The sequence below is a fragment of the Emydura macquarii genome, unplaced genomic scaffold (genome assembly GCF_026122565.2).
Source record: "Emydura macquarii macquarii isolate MOO-44397 ecotype Brisbane River unplaced genomic scaffold, CSIRO-AGI_Emac_v2 contig_480, whole genome shotgun sequence".
NCBI lineage: Eukaryota > Metazoa > Chordata > Testudines > Chelidae > Emydura > Emydura macquarii.
In genome coordinates, this window is record NW_027130617.1 from 5055285 (window position 1) to 5074000 (window position 18716).

The 18716-nt window shown below is 37.2% G+C and overlaps 1 protein-coding gene across 1 annotated transcript in view; it reads left to right on the forward strand.

The window, feature by feature from the left end:
• The window catches only part of COL11A1 (collagen type XI alpha 1 chain), a gene marked incomplete at its 5' end in the record, with an annotated part of 200489 nt that extends 186169 nt beyond the window's left edge, over positions 1-14320 (forward strand). The window contains 10 exons of the mRNA XM_067538274.1: positions 2559-2612; positions 3718-3825; positions 4475-4528; positions 4630-4665; positions 4773-4826; positions 5797-6046; positions 8522-8634; positions 9553-9621; positions 10317-10550; positions 12597-14320. Coding sequence (XP_067394375.1) covers positions 2559-2612; positions 3718-3825; positions 4475-4528; positions 4630-4665; positions 4773-4826; positions 5797-6046; positions 8522-8634; positions 9553-9621; positions 10317-10550; positions 12597-12743 — 1119 coding nt within the window. The remainder of the gene's footprint in view (positions 1-2558; positions 2613-3717; positions 3826-4474; positions 4529-4629; positions 4666-4772; positions 4827-5796; positions 6047-8521; positions 8635-9552; positions 9622-10316; positions 10551-12596) is intronic.
• Positions 14321-18716: the final 4396 nt, after the last annotated feature.

The following is an 18716-nucleotide window of genomic DNA, read 5'->3' on the forward strand; positions in this document are numbered from 1 at the left end:
AGACAGTGGGAATAGCTGCTTCAGAATTTTCCATTTTCTGCTCGAGAGGGTGTTTTCCAACTCCTATAGAGTCCTTTAGCTCCCCACTACCACTTTTACTTTCCTGTCTTCAAATCTCACATTATGGTGATCTTCACATCTGAGGAATGCTGGGAATGACTCTGTCAGTGTTAATTTGTAGAAGTTTCAGATGTTCCCTTTCTAAATTAGATATTGAGAACCCTATCCTTATATGGGTTCTGTCTAGCCTCTTTTAAAACTTCAGATAATAGTAAACTTAACTAATGACACTGCATCCATTAAAACCACTTAATCTCTTAGGTTATTGTGTATGTTTGTAGTTTCTTATGTTATGGGCTGTGCATAAGTAGCTGTCTCCTAGGTATCTTTTCTAAGCTCCCCTAGGTCTAATTTTTTTAGAACAGCAAATAAAAATGTTGATTCAAAATGTGCCAGAAGAGCTTATTTCATTATAGTGTAGTGATAAATTTAAGAATATAGAATCTTATTAGAGTAAGATTTTTAAGTTGACTATAAAAGCTTAACAGTCTCCTCTAGGTACTACATTCTGAGATTTATTTACATTGCTCCAAAAGAAATTGCATTTCAACTCATATCAACGTTATACGACATACAGCTAATGCTGTCACCTTGATGTAATTTTTTTTAAAAGCTCCCGTTTTAAGGGCTCATTTCAATTGCATTAGTTTACAAAGTTTCTATGGGCCACAGGAGCAAGTGGATAGGAAAAAACCAGAGTATTTTATAATATCATTGCAGCTATAGGCAGGCTTTCCCAAAAACTTTTTAAACGATGCATACTGTATGCTACCAAAACAAGTTTGATAAATTCACACTGATGCCATTGTGAAGGCAGTTCTCTTCTAAATCTCTGGAGAAATAGATTGTTTTGAGAACATTTTGTCAAGTCCAATTCTTAGGGTTTCCCTTCAGCCATTGTTGAATCTATGCACACTGCTGTTATGATGGCTGAATCTGGCAGCATGGCAGCTTGGAAAATTTACAGTAGAGCTGACAATCTCCACATATAGGTTCATAAAACATAAGTAGTGGGTCTGGTTAGTTTATGTATGCTTGTAGTTTAATAATATAATCTCCCTACACAGTGCCAAGTAAGGGCCCAATCCTGTAAATCTTAGGCAAGTAGTACCATTAACTTCCATTGAATCACTTACATGAACAATGACCACTCAGATGACCAAATCTGAAGAATCAGGCCCTACATTTTCCCAGTGGTGTGCTGTGGTGCATGAATTCTAACTGAATAATATAGTGCTTTCACACTTTTGTGCACCTTTTGTTTTTTAAGCACCCTGTCAAGAAGCAGCATTAGCATTACATCCCAAGGAACAATTACAGAACAAAACTGGGGCAAAGAGTATGTCTGACTCTCTTTTAGAAAGCATCATTTACAGTTGTGGTGCTGTATAAAGGACTGGTGGCATTATTTTAAGAGAAAAATATTTATTGTAGGTACTTATCTGGCCCCATCACCATAGTGTCTAAGTGCCTCATAGTCTGTAATGTATTATCCTTACAGCACCCTGTGAGATAGGCGTTCCCTATCATCCCCATTTTACAGATGGGGAACTGAGTCAGAGAGAGACTAAGGCCTATATTTTTAAAGATATTTAGACATTGCTCTGCTCACATTGCAAGGCCTAAGGGACAGATTTTTGAAGGTACGGATGTGCCTAACTTCTGTTGAAATCAGTGGAATTTAGGTGCCCCAATACCTTTAAAAAATTGGCCCTAAATGACTTAGACAGTCGAGTCCCAGTATCAAAATTGACGGGTGTTGAGTAAAGCAAGGCCTAAATACCTTTAAAAATCTGGGTCAAAACAACTTTCCCAGGGTCACACAGGAAGTCTGTGACAAAGCAGGGAATTAAGCCTTGGGCTCACTAGTCTCAAGATAGTGCCCTAACTTTGGGCCGAAATATGGAGTGGTTCTCAAACCAATACCACAGTAGATGGGAAATTAATGTAAGAAACCTGATTAACAAGCTGCAAGATATTACTGAGTCTCACTGAGTTGGAAGGCGGGAAGCTAATTTAGAGGGCTGTTTACCACTGTTTTATAACAATAAAGAACAAGCATTGTTGGAGAAGTAATGAATAGCGGGTAAAGTGCCAACAGGAAAAATCAATGAGATCAAGAAAATATAGATTAGAACATTTGTTTAACTATCACATGCTTCATTGGGTGTTTCCAGTACCACATGGAGACTTTCCACTGATATTTAAAGAGCTCTTTCCTCATAAATTTCCAGTCACATAGGCCCTCTTTTCTACTTCTTTGTCTTGTTCAAATCAACTATTCTATTAGTGCAATGAATGAATCAGGTATATTTCTTTTAAGCATATACTTAAAGGTTATTTTGTACCCTAAGTTGTACATATAGCCAGTCATCAGCCATTGAATGCCATCGTACCTGAACTTACTGTACCTTTCATATTTCAGATCAATACCACGAGTGCAGCATGTTGTGTTATTTAAAATTTGTGTTTAACATTATTTCCATTGACCTATTTAGGGTCCACCTGGCTTGCCTGGACTGAAGGGGGATCCAGGTTCCAAGGGTGAGAAGGTAGGTGAAATTTTCTTACTTTGTGTCTTCAGTTTCAGAAAAGCTCCGTAATTATGGCATAAATCTAAAAGCCTTATGTTGGCTAAGTGTATACAAGTAAAAAATAAAAACGTATTTCTGCTGAATAAAAGATACCAAAGTAACATGAAAGCAAGACAGGTCCATGGCACCCGTCAATCAACTCACCACTGCCATAATAATAAATAAAATAATAATAATACTAATAATAATGATGAAATGGTAGGCCACATCAGCCCATTCCAGAGGCATTCAGAAAGAAAGGAACAGTCACTGCCTGGAAGGTAAATTTAATGACCCTTGTTTTTCTCTGTTATTAAGAGCCATAGAAATCCATTGGGGGAAAAGCATATAATTTCACAGATGGGAATAAGAAATATTAGCTTTTTAATATATAAAACCCCACAACATATAAATATAGAACAATTGTTATATTTGTCTTTAATGTGAAGTAATTGCTGTAATGGCTTTAAAGATATAGGATGGGATTTTCAAAGGATCCTAAGGGAAATAGGCACCCAAATCCCATTGAGCTGAGGTTGAGATGAGGGGAACTGTATGTAAAAAGGGAAATTGTTTGGTATGAAGCCCATTATATCGTGAGTTGTGTTTAATTTAAATAGTTGGATCAGATGTTTAAAAATATTGTTTTAATAAAATAAATAAAATAAATATTTAAACTAAACATTTAAAAATAAATGTTTACAATATTGAGGTGTTGTGAACTCTATTAACCAATGAGTTTGGAGCATTTAAATACTGAAGAGGGTGTGAAGCCTGTACTCATAGGTATTGTTATTTCTGCATTGGCTTCAGTAAGGACCTAATATGTAGCACTCACAGATTAATTTTTTGTGGAATAAGTAGTTAACTCTGCAGGTAATCTCTAAACATAAAAATCAATCTGCAAATGCATGCACCTGCAGAATAATTGTGTGTCTACTGTTTTTAGGATTTATCTGTAAATACCTTCAGTGATGACTTTTTAATACCTTAGGCTATCAAAATATATTGCTCGTTTAATTTACATGTATTCATAGTTATGTACATTGACCTTCAATCTTATTTTTCTCTGTCTCTTTTCTAGGGACATCCCGGTCTGATTGGTCTGATTGGACCTCCAGGAGAACAGGGTGAAAAGGGTGACAGGGGTCTTCCAGGTCCACAAGGGTCTCTCGGAGCCAAGGGCGATTCAGTTAGTAAAACATACTTTTGTTTCCATTTAAGTTTTGTACAAGCTTATCCTTTCTGCAAAGTCAAGAGGAAGAAAATTTGAATTCTAAACACTTTTCACGGATCTTTTACATGAGTGGCATTTAAATTAAAGCAGCATCTTGAGTTCCCTTGAGGAATCAAGGCCCCATTGTGCTAGGTGCTGTACAAATGTATAGTAAAGCTAAAAAGCTCAGAATCTAGCTTAATAACAAGACTCAGAAGATGGATGAAACACACAAACAGGTGGAGAACAGGATAACAATAATCTGGTCAACATTTTCATGTACACTAGCTGTGCTCACAATTTAGCTCGCCATCTGTCCAGCTTTTATCAACTGGCAGCATTCTGTGTGGATGATGTCAAAAGTGACCCTTTAGGAGGATTTGAAGGTGGATGAGGTAATAGCTTTATGAATTTTGGAGGTGAGAAGAACAAAACAGAACTCAAATTGTCATGAGACGTTTTTAATCATAAAACGGGGTTAAGATGGTTAAGCAGAATCAAACCCTGTGTAGAACTACACTGTAGGTGTACATAACTAGTCATCTTATTGTCCCAGTCACCGTTGCTCAGTATAGCAGAAACAATGCCACTAGAATAACTTATTTTTCTGCTTATTCTTCTTTAGGGCATTTCCGGTCCCGCTGGTCCACTCGGCCCTCCTGGCCCTCCTGGTTTACCTGTAAGTAATTACATCCAAGTCTCACCATATATTGTTCAGTTCAAAATATTCCCATTTTAGCTTGAGTGCAACTCAGTATAACTATGTCCATTGCCCCCTAGGGTCCTCAAGGTCCAAAGGGTTCCAAAGGAGCCACTGTAAGTAACTCTTCTCCCAAATTGTTTTGCATTTTCCTTTGTGGGTTGGTGGTTTTTTGGTCTCTTTTCAAGACTGCTAACATAGTATTTCTTTCATTGATTTGTAGGGTCCTGGTGGTCAGAAGGGTGATGGTGGTTTACCTGGGCCCCCGGGTCCTCCCGTAAGTAAGATCAATTTTTTGACAATGCATATAGTTAACAGTCTCCTAATGATCCCGTTTTGTAACACTGGTAGATAGGACTTTGTGAAGTTACAGAAAAGGAAAATAGTAGAGCTGGTCAGAAATTTTTCAAACCGAATGGTTTTTTATTGGGAAATTCCAGTCCAGAGTATGCAACACATTTTATGGAAACGTGCCTCTGATGACAATTCATTTTGAAATAAAAATTTGAAAATAAAAAAAAAAGAAAAGGAAAGCTTCTGCCTTATCGGAACATAACATTTTGATTTTCCATTTTTTGATTTTATAAAATACCCCCAAAAAAGTTGAAATTGAATTGAAACATTTTGATTTTCTCAAAGCAAAACAACATTTTGATTTTCTTGAAATGAAGTGTTTTGCCCAATCTGAAATACAATTGTATGCGGAATTTTGGTTCACTGGAAATTTCAAATAGTTTTGATTTTGTCCCAGAGTGTGGGCATACCAAGAGACTATCTGCCTGAGGTTGTTTCCCAGGTGCAGTGGGTAAAGCAATCCCAGAACTGCACCTTGTTAGGGGGCCGACTTAGTCTTCCCCAAGTGGCTGGCCAGCTCCGTTAGGCAGCGTAGTGGTGGGCATCAGGGATGGAGCCCTGGGCCTGCCTCTGACCTGTCTCCTTTGGGGTATTGTGTGCCCTCTGGGGAGTAGGGATCATGCAGTCCCTTTATTTTTCTGAGCACATGGACTGTGATTTTGATCCATATGCCGTTCCCCCTACTCTGCTCCCATATAAGGCCCGGACAGAATCACTCTCTCTGTAATCAACATTTGACCAAACCTAAAGAAATCTGAGGAAAATAAATAAAATAAAAAAGATGAAGACGTGCCATTCAGATCACTTCCAGCCAGGCTTTCCATCCATCAATCAATCTATGCAGCTGGAAAATAAACTTAAAAGACAACCCTTGTATGTGATGTACATTATAGGGTCCTCCAGGTGAGGTTATCCAGCCTTTGCCAATCCAGTCACCCAAAAAGACAAGAAGATCTTCAGATTACCTGTTGGCTGATGCAGCTGATAACATCCTGGATTACTCTGATGGAATGGAGGAAATCTTTGGTTCACTCAATTCTCTGAAGCAAGGTATTGAGCATATGAAGTATCCAATGGGCACACAGAACAACCCAGCCCGAACTTGTACAGACCTACAACTCTGCCACCCAGACTTCCCAGATGGTATGTAAATATTACATGACAAAAGCAAATAAGCTGAGGTTATGATTTTCTAAGGTATATTGTCAGGTCATTAATCCTAGCTATATGGTTAATATAGTCTCTAAATAAAAGCAAAGAAATTTTTCATTAAATCCATTCTTGCAAACAAAAAAAACCATTTATAAACATGGTGAATTTAACTTCAGCTATAGAAATTTTGTGTCTGTAAAGCAAGAGTTCATTACATATGCAATACAGTCAGTCTGGCCTTACAGTTACAGTTTTTGCAAATTGCTTTACAAAAAAAAAAAAAAAGCAAATTAGCAAAGAAAGAACTAAAAGTTTAAATGTAGATTTAGAAAGGTAGGCTTTGCATTTTACAAAACCACCTTTTACAAAGAACAAAGGGTGAAGTGCTTATGCCATTCAAGTCAATGGGAGCTTAAATATGGGTGTAGGTGGTGAAGATTTGTTTTAGGTGCTACATATATTATTCCAGAATTAAACAAAATGATCAGAGAGTGACCCTTGTGTTATACAAAATCTATTACTGAATACTGCTTATAATAAATTCCTTCATAGTTCTTTCATCCTTAAAACACATTTAGCAAAAAAAGACTGAGGCCTATGTAAAATGTATGGACATATTCAAGTTTATAGGGCAATATTAAGAACAATACCTTCTGGCATTAAAGTTTAATACAATTCAAAATCATATAAATTAGGCAGCGTTTCAGAGAAATAGCTTTCTTTAATTATTATTTGCTTTATTTATTTATTTATTTATTTATTTTAAACGGCACTCACACTCTGGTAAGCTTTAAATTAAGGCCAACTTAAACACAGCTCTCCTTCTTCGATATTTCTTCTATTGTAATGAATATTTCTCCCCATTCAAAGTAATTTTTCCCCTTTTTTAAATGAGAGCAAAAATACATTTTGACAATTTAATAATACTTATTACTTTCACTCTAGAGAGATAAAAAGAGATGGTTGCCTTGAGAAACAGTTAAGTAGTGAATGTGCTATATGAAAAGTACATATTTTAGAATTCAGTACCTCCATTATAATGACTATCTTTTATAGAAAGTCTCTGACTTGTTCACTTACCGGTATTTATTTATTATTTGGAGCTTTTTTTTTTATTTGATTAAAATAAAGTGAAAACATTCATTTCAATACGAAGCTCTTGAGAGCAAGGAGGCTAGCTGTCAGGACTGTCCTTTTTAATGAAGGCTTAACAATAACCTGTAGCTATTATCACAAATATCATACATGCAACCTTATGTTCTATACTTTACATTCAGGAGGCAGTTCTACTGAAAGGGTAGTGCACGCTTTTCGGAAACCTGCACTTTGGCTTGCACCTAGACTAGGATGGCAGTGACTGAAACCCATTGCTGTTTGCTGTCCTGCTAATAATGTGAAATTAGCTGGTGGTGTTAATCCACATCACAGAAAATACCATTATAATTAGAATGATTGTTGGCAGTCACCCGAGAGACTGACATTTGAATGGTTTTGGGATTGACTGCAGCACTCACCCTCAGCCCTTGCCTACGCTAGCATTTTTAGGACCCATAATTCCAGCAGTTCATGTCCCTCCAGTGGTAAGAAGGGTGGAAGCTGTAGAGCGGAAAAGGCTCAGATAAGTTTAAGTGTCTTTGACACTGTGTTGTCTAACCAGCCATTTGTTGCAGTGCTTTTACTATCTAGACACAGCTGAGCCTCCTCTTCAGTGCAGCTTGGCAGTACAGGGTTTGACAACATAGTGGTAAAACACCTAACCTGAGGTTCATCTCAGTTTCCACCAGCGCTAGCACTACAGATGCACAGTTCAGGGGGGTAGAACTAGGGGCAATGGCTCTGGTCCCAGCATGCACCAGCCAGCAGAGGTGGGGGAATAAGCTTAACTCCACAGATGTGCATAGGAGCAGGCACCATGCCTCTGCATCTCTAGGATTTCTGACACGTATCCTTCTAGGACCGTGCAGCTCCACACCACTCTTAATTGTGTCTAAACATCACAATCCATTTTTTTCTGCTTGTTTTTCTTTCAACACATTGAAATATCAGGTTCTGACTTTTCTTTAACTGAAGGATCCGGATGTTAAAGTCACAGGAGGCTGACATAAACAGCATACTTTCTCCATTCAGCTGGAGTCTCGCTGAGAGTTCTGCCTCAGTTTTCAGCCTCCTGTGATGCCACTGATCAATTCCACAAGAGACTTACTGTTCTCCTTCAGCAATCAAAGAGAGTCATGACCTGATATAAAATAAAAGATAAAATTTTTAAAAAGGCTGAGGCAGTTTTTATCTTTCATAAAGGGGCAATAAAGGCAACGACAAAAAGAAATAGTTTTTTTGCTTCCCAATCTTTAAGATAAAACAACTATTGCTTTACAGCTAAAACTTTTAGAGCAGCATTAGATGGCAGTAAAATATGACTTCCAAATAAATCATTATCTTAAGTAAATCCTCTCTCATTTGTTTTAGGTGAATATTGGATTGATCCTAATCAGGGCTGCTCTGGAGACTCCTTCAAAGTGTACTGTAATTTCACAGCAGGTGGCGAAACTTGCATCTACCCAGATAAGAAATCTGAAGGAGTAAGTACCAATCTGTGTTTTGGGTTGACTGTCAACAGTTCCTACAGTGTTGTTGCAATATTGAACTAAACAGGAAAATTATACTGTCACATTTTCATTTATCTGTCTTTCTTACAGACTAATTATTACATTTCATTTGCATAAACATGAGCAAGGCAACGAAATGATACACAAAGTTAACAAGTAGCCACTCCCTCCCCCCTTTTTGCCCCAATTTGCTTTTTTACTCACCTGCTTGCTAGCTAAGTGTCTCCTGCAACACAGGATGTGACACAGATGTCCACCCATTTTTAATGAACACAAAGTTCAGTTTGAAATCTAAAATATAAACTTTAGTGTCTGATTCTCTACTGTCTTGCCCCTTGTGGGATCATTTATACCTGTACAAAGTGGCTGAAGAACACTACCATTATGAACTGATAGTGTTTCACACCCGTAAGTATAAATAGCTGCTTAAGGTGCAACCAGCAAAGAAGCCAGCTCTCTAAAAGCCTATCTAGACAAGGGATATATATCAATGTAGTCATACCAGTGCAAATCCTAATTTAGACACACTTCACTGGTGCAGTTTACCCCAGTAACTTATGTAAACGGATCTCAGGTATCCTTGCTACATCCTCTATGCAGCTTATGAAAAGAAATTATCTGTCATCTTTAATTCAGTTCAGTTGGTCTGAAGCAATTAATTTGCAGGTATTTTATCTCCGTCTAAGCAAAGTATCCAGTTTCAGAGAATTCAATAAATCAAATGTAGATGTGTCTCTGCGTAGCTCCAAAGACCACTTAAAATATGTTGATGTCCCAGAAGAAAGATTTATTTTGCAGTTTTTTTATGTGAAAATGGTATTACATGCGTTAATGCATTCTTTTTTCTAACTTACGTTGTAAATATTCACATTCTCTTCTCCTTTGCAACAGGTAAGAATTTCATCATGGCCAAAGGAGAATCCAGGAACCTGGTTTAGTGAATTTAAGAGAGGCAAACTGGTAAGTAGTCACCTCAACTTCAAAAGTGATTAATAAAGCAGTATGTACTATCAATGTTCAACCTTCTCTGAGTAATCTTGATTATTTAAATACAAAAAGGAATTTGTGCAGCCTCAACCTTTTCCCTCTTAAATGTAAGAGCAGTTAAGTGGCCTCTTGCACACTGGACAGCAGGAGCCTATCCTGTGCACTCCTATTTATCATGCTTCAAATGCAGTGAAAATACCAGTGCCACAGCAGAGCAAATTGCTGTGTAATGGCTGCCCTCACACCACCACGAACCCTCTGCAGAACAGCTTGAGTGCAGATCCCATGTTCCATTCCATGTAACTGAAGATAGGTTGCAGCATCATTTATGCATACTCAATGTAACAGATATAGAGTTACAATTAGCTGAACCCACATCCTGGAAGAATTTGCTATTCCAAGGTCACAGAATACTTTGAAGATGATTTCTCTGCTTCGTGTGATAGGATGCAACTGAAATATATAATTTTGTCATAATTCCTGCTATAAAATGAAAACCCGGTTACTGATTCATAGCCTGATTGTGCTTTAAAATCTAACAATGACAATTGAGCATGTGATTTTTTCATTAAGGACGTGTCTGCATTCTACATCAATAGGCATTTTCCTGTTTTACACTTAAGAGAAGGAAACAACCAAATGTTCATGTGCCTACTTATATTTTCCAGCTTTCCTATTTGGATGTTGAAGGCAATTCCATAAATATGGTCCAAATGACATTCCTTAAACTACTGAGTGCCTCTGCCAGACAAAATTTCACTTACAGCTGTCATCAGTCAGTAGCTTGGCATGACATGTCGTCTGACAGCTATGACAAAGCACTGAAGTTCTTAGGATCAAATGATGAGGAGATGTCTTATGACAACAGTCCTTATATCAAAGCTCTTCACGATGGCTGTGCAGTAAGTATAGACTCAAAACATTCCTTTCTACTTTAATATAACAGCTGATCTTAGTAACCAAATTAGTTCATTCTGATGCCGGCTTCCTTCTTGAGAAAGGCTCTGAAGACTTTGTTTTGAATACTTTGCCATTTTAGTAGATTTTAACGACAGTGAATTAATCACTTCTTTAAATGTCATAAATATATCAAGAAAAATATTAACCATAAATTAAGCAAGAGCAAAGATGGAAAGTTTGGCATGAATACATGGTATTAGTACCAATGTGCTGAAATTAGGTATTTTGCTTTAATACATGTTATGTAAGGGAAAAGCAGCAGAAAATAAGCATTGGAGGCATTGCACTCCTAGAATATGTTAACTCTCTGAAATCAATTAATGCAAGGAGGAAATATGTAGGGAAGACAACAAAATTGTGCATTGAAGAGCTGTGCTTCATAGATACACAGTGGATCCAAGGCTTGTGAACAAATTGCATAGTTTGACATGTGAGCATTGCTTGAAGAGCAAAATTCAACCCGAGGTAAAGTCCATGGATTATATCCTGCCCACTCTTCTCCCAGCTTCCCTAGTGTCACTAGAAATGTTCCATACTTACACTAGCTATCTGATCATCTCTCCAAAAAGGTATTAGGTCCCTTCAGGTTTATCAGTTGTTAGCTTTTTGCCTCAGAAGCCATGTCTCAGTGCTGAATATTTTGCCATTTGTTGTTCAGAGATGTAGCTATCTCAGCATTTACACCTGACTAATCATTGTATTTTTGTGATAGCTAAGAATCCTCTCTAAAATTCTTTTTTTTTTAAGAGACAATTACTGAGAAGGTTGTGATAAATAGCTTGGGTACAATACCTGGATTGGGGTTTCCTGCAACCTTTTCCATCGGGTGTGAGACTAGGTTGTGATACAAAGACATTGTTAGTCTAGTTGGTCAGTGATCTCTTCTTGGCAATGGATGTAGATCATGTCCACTATGGATGCTTTTACATCTATCTAGAAAGGTGCTTGATTAGCTGTTTGTTTTCTTCTTCAGACAAATAGTAGTGTTTTGTTTATCGGCCAGTAGACTTCTCAAGGTGGAGTACCATAGGGTTCTATTCTATGACTGCATCTCTTCAACATGTACCTCTCTTTCTAGTTATCATAGATTTTTATATAGCTTCTGTTATCATGGCATCTACATGTGGAACTCTTGGGAAAAGTAGTGAAATGATTTGGGACTGCAGTGCCATTAATAAGCTGATAAGACTAAATTCTACATCCTTTTTTATCATATCCCGCTGTGACCTTCTCTCAATTTTTTCAGTGTCTCTCTGAGATTGGGGATTGAATGAGGGGGCCAGAGTAATGAAGCTCACTCCAGCTGAGAGCAAGATGATGTTTTCACTGGATAAAACATCTAGAGGAGAGGGAGGAGCTGATATCTGCTCCCACAGTTTACAGGGTTTGATAACTTTAAAAAAAAAACCAAAAAACCCCAAAGGTGCACAATCTAGCAGTAATGTCAGAGTCCCAGGTATTTTGGATTTCCAAGTAGATGATGTAGTGCGCTTTGCAAGGAGGTTACATCCTTTCTCCTTGGAAGTGGACATTGCCTTAGTTGCCATCTCTGGACTGGATTATTGGCCTCTTCATGAAGGTGAAATCCCTACAACCCCTGCTGACAAGATTCATCAGCTACTACATATGGAAACTCAGAATTCTCCAAGGAACTTTAAACCTCTTGTGGATTTTTCCAGTGAGAAGGCCTGTTTTAGCCTCTAGCTTTTTGTGCTGGTCAATCACCCTCTCTTTTCCAAAAATCAGTGGTTTCACATTTGCATTTTTTGAAGATAAAAACACTAATTTAATTTAAAAAAGAACAGAGTTAAGAAAAAAACATCTTATTACAAACATCGGGCATTAACGCATGCTGTTCGGTAAGGGGGGGGGACAGTTATTTACAATTACAATCTATATTGTGAAGCTAACTTGTGAAATATTTATAAGATTGGCAGCTTTTATGTATAACCATTTTTTATTTTGTTTTGTTTTTCTTTTTTACACAGTCAAGAAAAGGCTATGCAAAGACTGTGATTGAAATCAATACACCTAAAACAGACCAAGTGCCTATTGTCGATGTGATGATTAGTGACTTTGGTGATCAGAACCAGAAGTTTGGATTTGAAGTTGGTCCCGTCTGTTTCCTTGGTTAAGTATAGGGCAAAGAGCAGACCGGCAAACAAGTTGTGTCTTGGTGCTACAACCCACTTCATGCCACATGCAAGTTTTGAATAAGGATGACGTAGAAAAAATGTCTTGCTGGTACGCATGTCTTATCTAGGAAATACTTGTTGCCCTTGTAGGGCCAGAATCACATGACTTAAACTTATTTGTCAAATCATGAGGGACATAAGAAGCTGTGGCAGAGACAGACAACATAGGGCTAACTTTATGAATATCCCCTTTGGATTCCTTGGTGCTGTAAAAAATGAATGTCATGGTGCTCCTTCCATTTCAACAAAGAGGTGCTAAGAAGATGTGTTTAATAAATTGTAATTATTCTATGTACAGTACTATACTGTTATTTCTGTGTCCATTTCCAAAACTTGCATGTGTCTCTGAATTGCATCTGGCTCTTATTTTATAATTGCAAAACTATGTTGTCAATACTGTGTATGTATTATGAAAAATAAAGTTGTAATTTCCAGTGAATCCAATTTAAATTTTCTGATTAATAATAAAATCCCTTTGTATATATTGATGTTGAAAAGCTCTGTTATTTGAAGTCGCCAGTAAAACTTCAGGTGGCAAAACCAGAAACTCTGTGGCAAGACACTCAAAACAACACTTCTTTGCTGATATTACTTTGTGATAATGAATTTAAAGAATAAATGCGCCCACTAAGTGCTATATTCCATGGTGCTATTACCTCAGACTTTTTATTTTCCTTTTCAGATTCCAGGATTTCTTAAGATACCTGTATATACCTAAAATAAGCAAGTTTATATTTTTGGGTGGGGGGAATGTGTATGAAAAAGGGGGAGGGAAGTATGTGCAAGAGCTCTGTTTAAGTCTATGTGAAGTAACTGGTTAGTCATAGTTATCCTTTTTCCATCTCATCTGAATTTGTTTTAATTGTGCTTCTTTGAACCATATCAATATTAAAACTTGATTCAACACAACTATTTATGGATTTGTGCAGTGTTTACATAGTTTTTATGTGAGCAATGATGAATATTTGCTTCCTGACCTGGATACTTAGTTCCCTATGATAGCCCATATATTATTTGCTTATCCCATCAATATGAATTCTCTGTTATTTCAAGTTAAGGTCAGGGACACAATTTGTCTAGGTCATGTGATTCTACCTAGTTGCTAAGCAACGTATGAGGGGACAGAGCTTGTTTTCTGACCCAAACTGTTACAATTTGCAGTCCAAATCTCACAGAAAGGTTGATTTGGCCTTCCATCTAAATATTTTTTTCAATATTAGGAAGTAGAAATGCTTTAACTTTAAAAGACAAATCCTTTTGTAATTATTTTTCATAATATATGTAAGACTTGAAAATAAATGTTTGTTACTATTTCTTATATAAATTTTTAAATTAATTGGTACCAGATTCCATTGCTTCATTTCCAACTGGTATTTTATCATGCAGCATTATACGTGTAAAAGTGAGATTTAAAAAGTCAACCTTTTGCTATTCTGAATTGCTTTTATTTTTGAACCAAAGTTTGTAACTGTCACCTCAAAGAGGAAAATATGGATTTTATTAATAAAATCAAGTCTTGACTACCTGGATTGATCATTCTGTTTCTTCAAACTACAAGAAATGTTTCATCGGTTTCCGTAGTGTAACAGCATTCTGCTTCCAGACCATCCAGAATGAAAAAAAAATCTTATTATATACACAGGCAAGCACTACAAAGTCAATACGATCAGTGATGTTAATACCTAAGGCCCCACTCCTGCCACTGATATAGAGCCCTGTTAAAGTCAGTGGGGCATTGCGTAGACACAGCAGTCTTCCTGTGTACTACTAACTGCAAAATTGGGTGTCTCAACATCTTTTCACAACCTTTATCCATCTTATGTACTGTATGTCACCATCACCACCTCAGTGTATTTATCCCTATAAGCCCCTATGAGGCAAGGGAGTTTTATTGTCCCCATTTTACAGATGCAGAGCTGAGGCACAGAAAGAATAAGCAAATTGCCCAGATTCATGTAGGATATTTGTGGCAGAGCAGAAACTGACCCTGGATCTCCCACACCCCAGCCAGCATCTAAATCACTGAACTACACTCCCTCTCTCTACGCTGACAAATAAAAAATGCACAAGCACCGCACCAAATATTGTGGATCTTTCACATGTGTAGTCAGCATGAAAGAGGAACGATCTACACTAAGATCTTGCTTATCATCTAAGGGGAAATTCATTTGCCTTACTACTTACTCTTGCTAATGTCAGAAGCCAGCTTTGTACAAAGATTCAGCATTACTAAACACTATACATAGTACACTGTGCCCAGTAGAGGAAAAATTTGGATCGAAATTGACACTTTAGTAATACCCTTAACTGCCCTTCTCTGCAGAAAGTGAGTATTGTTCAATATAAAAATAAGACAGGCGTCATCAAGTGACCCTAAGCTTACGAAAAAAACCCTCAAAAACTATGTAAATTAAATTCCTTACTCAAATCTATAAGCAAAAACAGGTCAATAAGTTTCAGACCAGGAATTAACAGTCTGTGTAATCATAAAGAGACTAAAATTGCTAAATGCCTTCTGGATTTTACATCAAATAGTTGGCAAAAACAGAACTTGCAGGATGTTTGAAGTCTCACAATAGCTACAAACAACATAAGACAGGAATTGTATACCAGTGCCTGAATGCAGTTTATGCTTAAGGGCTTGGTTTGATCTTCTCTTGAAATGTGGTGTTTTGTAGAGAGGTTCCTTGAGGCAATTAAAGGGTGGTGTAACTTCACTAAAGCTGAGTGAAAGCTATAACGTATCCCACAAGAAACATGAGTGATTTGGCCATTTCTGAAGGACCAATTCCATCTGTGATGTCATCTTAAGTTGCAAAAGATAGGTCCTCATTCTGCCATCCTTAATCACACGGAATAGAAACTTAATCCATAAGTAGTCCCAAGAGTATTTCCCCCTACTCTTTCAATGGCAGAACTCAGTAAGGTTCTATGCAGCATGACGAGGGGTAGCAAAATTAGGACCTGTATCTCATAATATAAGATGACAACATGCACTATGAGTTTTATGAGATAAATGAATCCATGCTAGCTTTCAGAACGTTCTTTGCTCCAGTGGTGGCTAATGGGTTACTAACAATCTTTTCAAAGACAACCAGTAAGCAAGAACAATGTTTAACTATTCACTTTCAAAAGATTACTCTAGAACTGAATATTTGGCAGCATCATTCATTGTTAAACAGTGTCCTTAATATGTAACTACCTCCCATCCTGGCAGCATTGCTTGCACAGAGTCTAATATTAATATTCTACACTGCGCTAGAGCAGTAAGACACTGCAAAATGTACTTTAACATAACATTGTCTAAAACTTTTTGTAACTAGAAACAAAGCTGGTGTCAAAAATATGTGTGTGTTCACAGTTGGGAGATGTCAGTGCCAGAAGTGAATTTAATCTTATCTGGCTTCATCCAGGAAACAGCATATCTAGTAAAAGAAGATTCTAGTATGAAAATGTCCTAACATCATCTTGGTCTCTCATCTTCATGCATAGTGGAAACAACATTTTAAAAGCTCTGGCAAAAATAATTTAAATTTCCCAGTAATGGTATTTCAGGCAGTTTCCTCAACACTGTATGGTAGGAAGAAAAGAATGCAAAAAAAAAAAAGTATTGTTATTTTTAATAGTGCAGGAATCTCACACTTTTCACTGGCAGGTCACTTTGCTTATTTTTTAGTACCATTAAGTCACACCACTTACTATTGCTGCAGTTGATTGACAGGCGTTAAGTGACATCTAAAACCTACCTCCATGTTCCATGAAAAACTTTTGTATTTGTCCAAAGACACTTCTTCCCTTGGGAGTAGATTTGTAAGTATCTTATGCACAGGGGCATAAGATGCAGGTGGGAAAAGCCCTGTGCTCATGCAGAGTCCCATTAAAGTCAGCTGACTTCAGTGGTGCTCTGTACAGGTAAGTGGGTATGCCTATGCAGATTCAAGAGCAGGATCGAGACATAAGTATCCCCTCTGCTTGGTGCTATACTCGAAACAAAGGATATAACTTTTATTTACATCAATTCTGTAAATGATTTCTGCTGCAGTTGATAATTCTAGCAATAGCATCATAGAACCAACTAGCACTAGACTGAGATTACAATGCTCATGGATCCACTCAACCTAAAGACAGGAAATATGAAATTTCACCACCACCCCTATGCTACTTCAGATACTGGCATCACAGGTTACGGACAGACAAAACTTGTATGTAAATAGGAGACATTGCAGTGCACAGAAAGTTGGTCAGGGAGACATAATGAAATGCATAACCATGAGAAATGGAAAAGTGTATGGGCTATAACACGCAAATCCCTTTCTTCTCTCTCTTTTGATTGCTGGATGTTATCTGTCATGTTGCCCAGTTTTTGTTTCCTCTAGTCCATAAGCGAATTTGTAACTAATTACTGAAACACACTTATTCCACAAAAAACATATTTCTGTTCGTCATCTGTTCATTGTCATTTGATCATTTTCATCACAATGGCTGATAGTGATCCATTGTTTATCTTGCAATGCCCAGTTAATGTTTCATGAAATATTATGAACTAATATACTTACCACCCAAGCTACTTTTCAATTTTCTGATTATCAGCCATTATACTCCCAAGTGACTAACATTATTGCTTTTCTCATACTCAGCTGGTATTTCCAGCATGTCAGGCAAAGAAAGGATAATCACTCAGCCTCCTTCATGATTTTAAAACAAAAACATCTGTCACAAACAGTGCCAATAAGCCTTAAACAGATAACAAGAAAATGAGAAATTAATCACTTGCCAAACTATACTGTAAAGTGAATACTTGATGGAACATTTATCATCACTTTTCCTTCTGCTTACATTAGGGAAGCCTGGGTTTTAATACTTTTTCAGTTTATTTCTTCTAACAACTTGTAAAGGAAAGCATTTGCTGCTTCTAATGGATTAGCCTCCATTTTCTTACTTAAATAGTGATCAATAAAATTCTCCTTGGAAGACAAAAGTTCACCCTCTTCTATCCTTATAAATTTTTTGAGCCAAATTATTTGGTCCAACTGAAATACACTTAGCACAAGGACTTAAATGTTTCTTTGTGCCTCAAGATCCTGGGCATGCCTGAGCTCTCTCGTTCCCTGTTGTTCAACAGAACAACCTGAAGGTGTCAATAGTCCACAGAGGATTCATAGCAGCCAGGAATGAAGTAAACACAGCATCTGGGCCAAGTCCATATTCCCCTTTCACGCCCTTTATGCTGGGGACAGTAAAGGGAAAAGTGCTGGTATCATTACAAGCCCTATGTCACAAAACTCCTTCACACGGGGGAGTTCTCCAATGCCCAAACCATTTGGGTTTACAGTTGCTTTGCACCCGCAAAAGGCAAAAAGCAGCCATAGCAGAACTATGACTCTGGGTCTTTATTTAGAAAATATTAAATTACCTAAGGAATTTGAGCACCCACCATCAAGTACATTCAAGCATAGAGTCAACAGTCTAGTACATTTACTGTATTTGAAAATAAGACATTAATTTGTTTGGGGTTTTTTTGTATCCTACTATGTAACCTGGCATAAAAGTAAAAAAAATCACTAAGAGCCTGTCACAAAGCTCTGTGAATTCATTTAGAGTATTTCCATTGGCGTTTAGATCAGGCCTTAAGAATTGACTTTTTTAAATTAATTAAGAAGGATAGTTCCCAGTCTCATATATATATATATACAAGTGGGAACGAGGAGGTTTAGGAGGAAGTGAAAAGTTATTTTTGTTGACATAAAATCTTCTTCTGGTAGAATATTAATAATATGCGAGGCTTTATATTCTATTCATACAACCTCCAGAGCCTGTCTCGTTTTGTATTAAAATGGCATATCAATGGCAATTCAGGTGAGAAAAGAGCTCAGCTTTGTGATCCTGTTGCCCAAAAGGACTCACAAGATAACA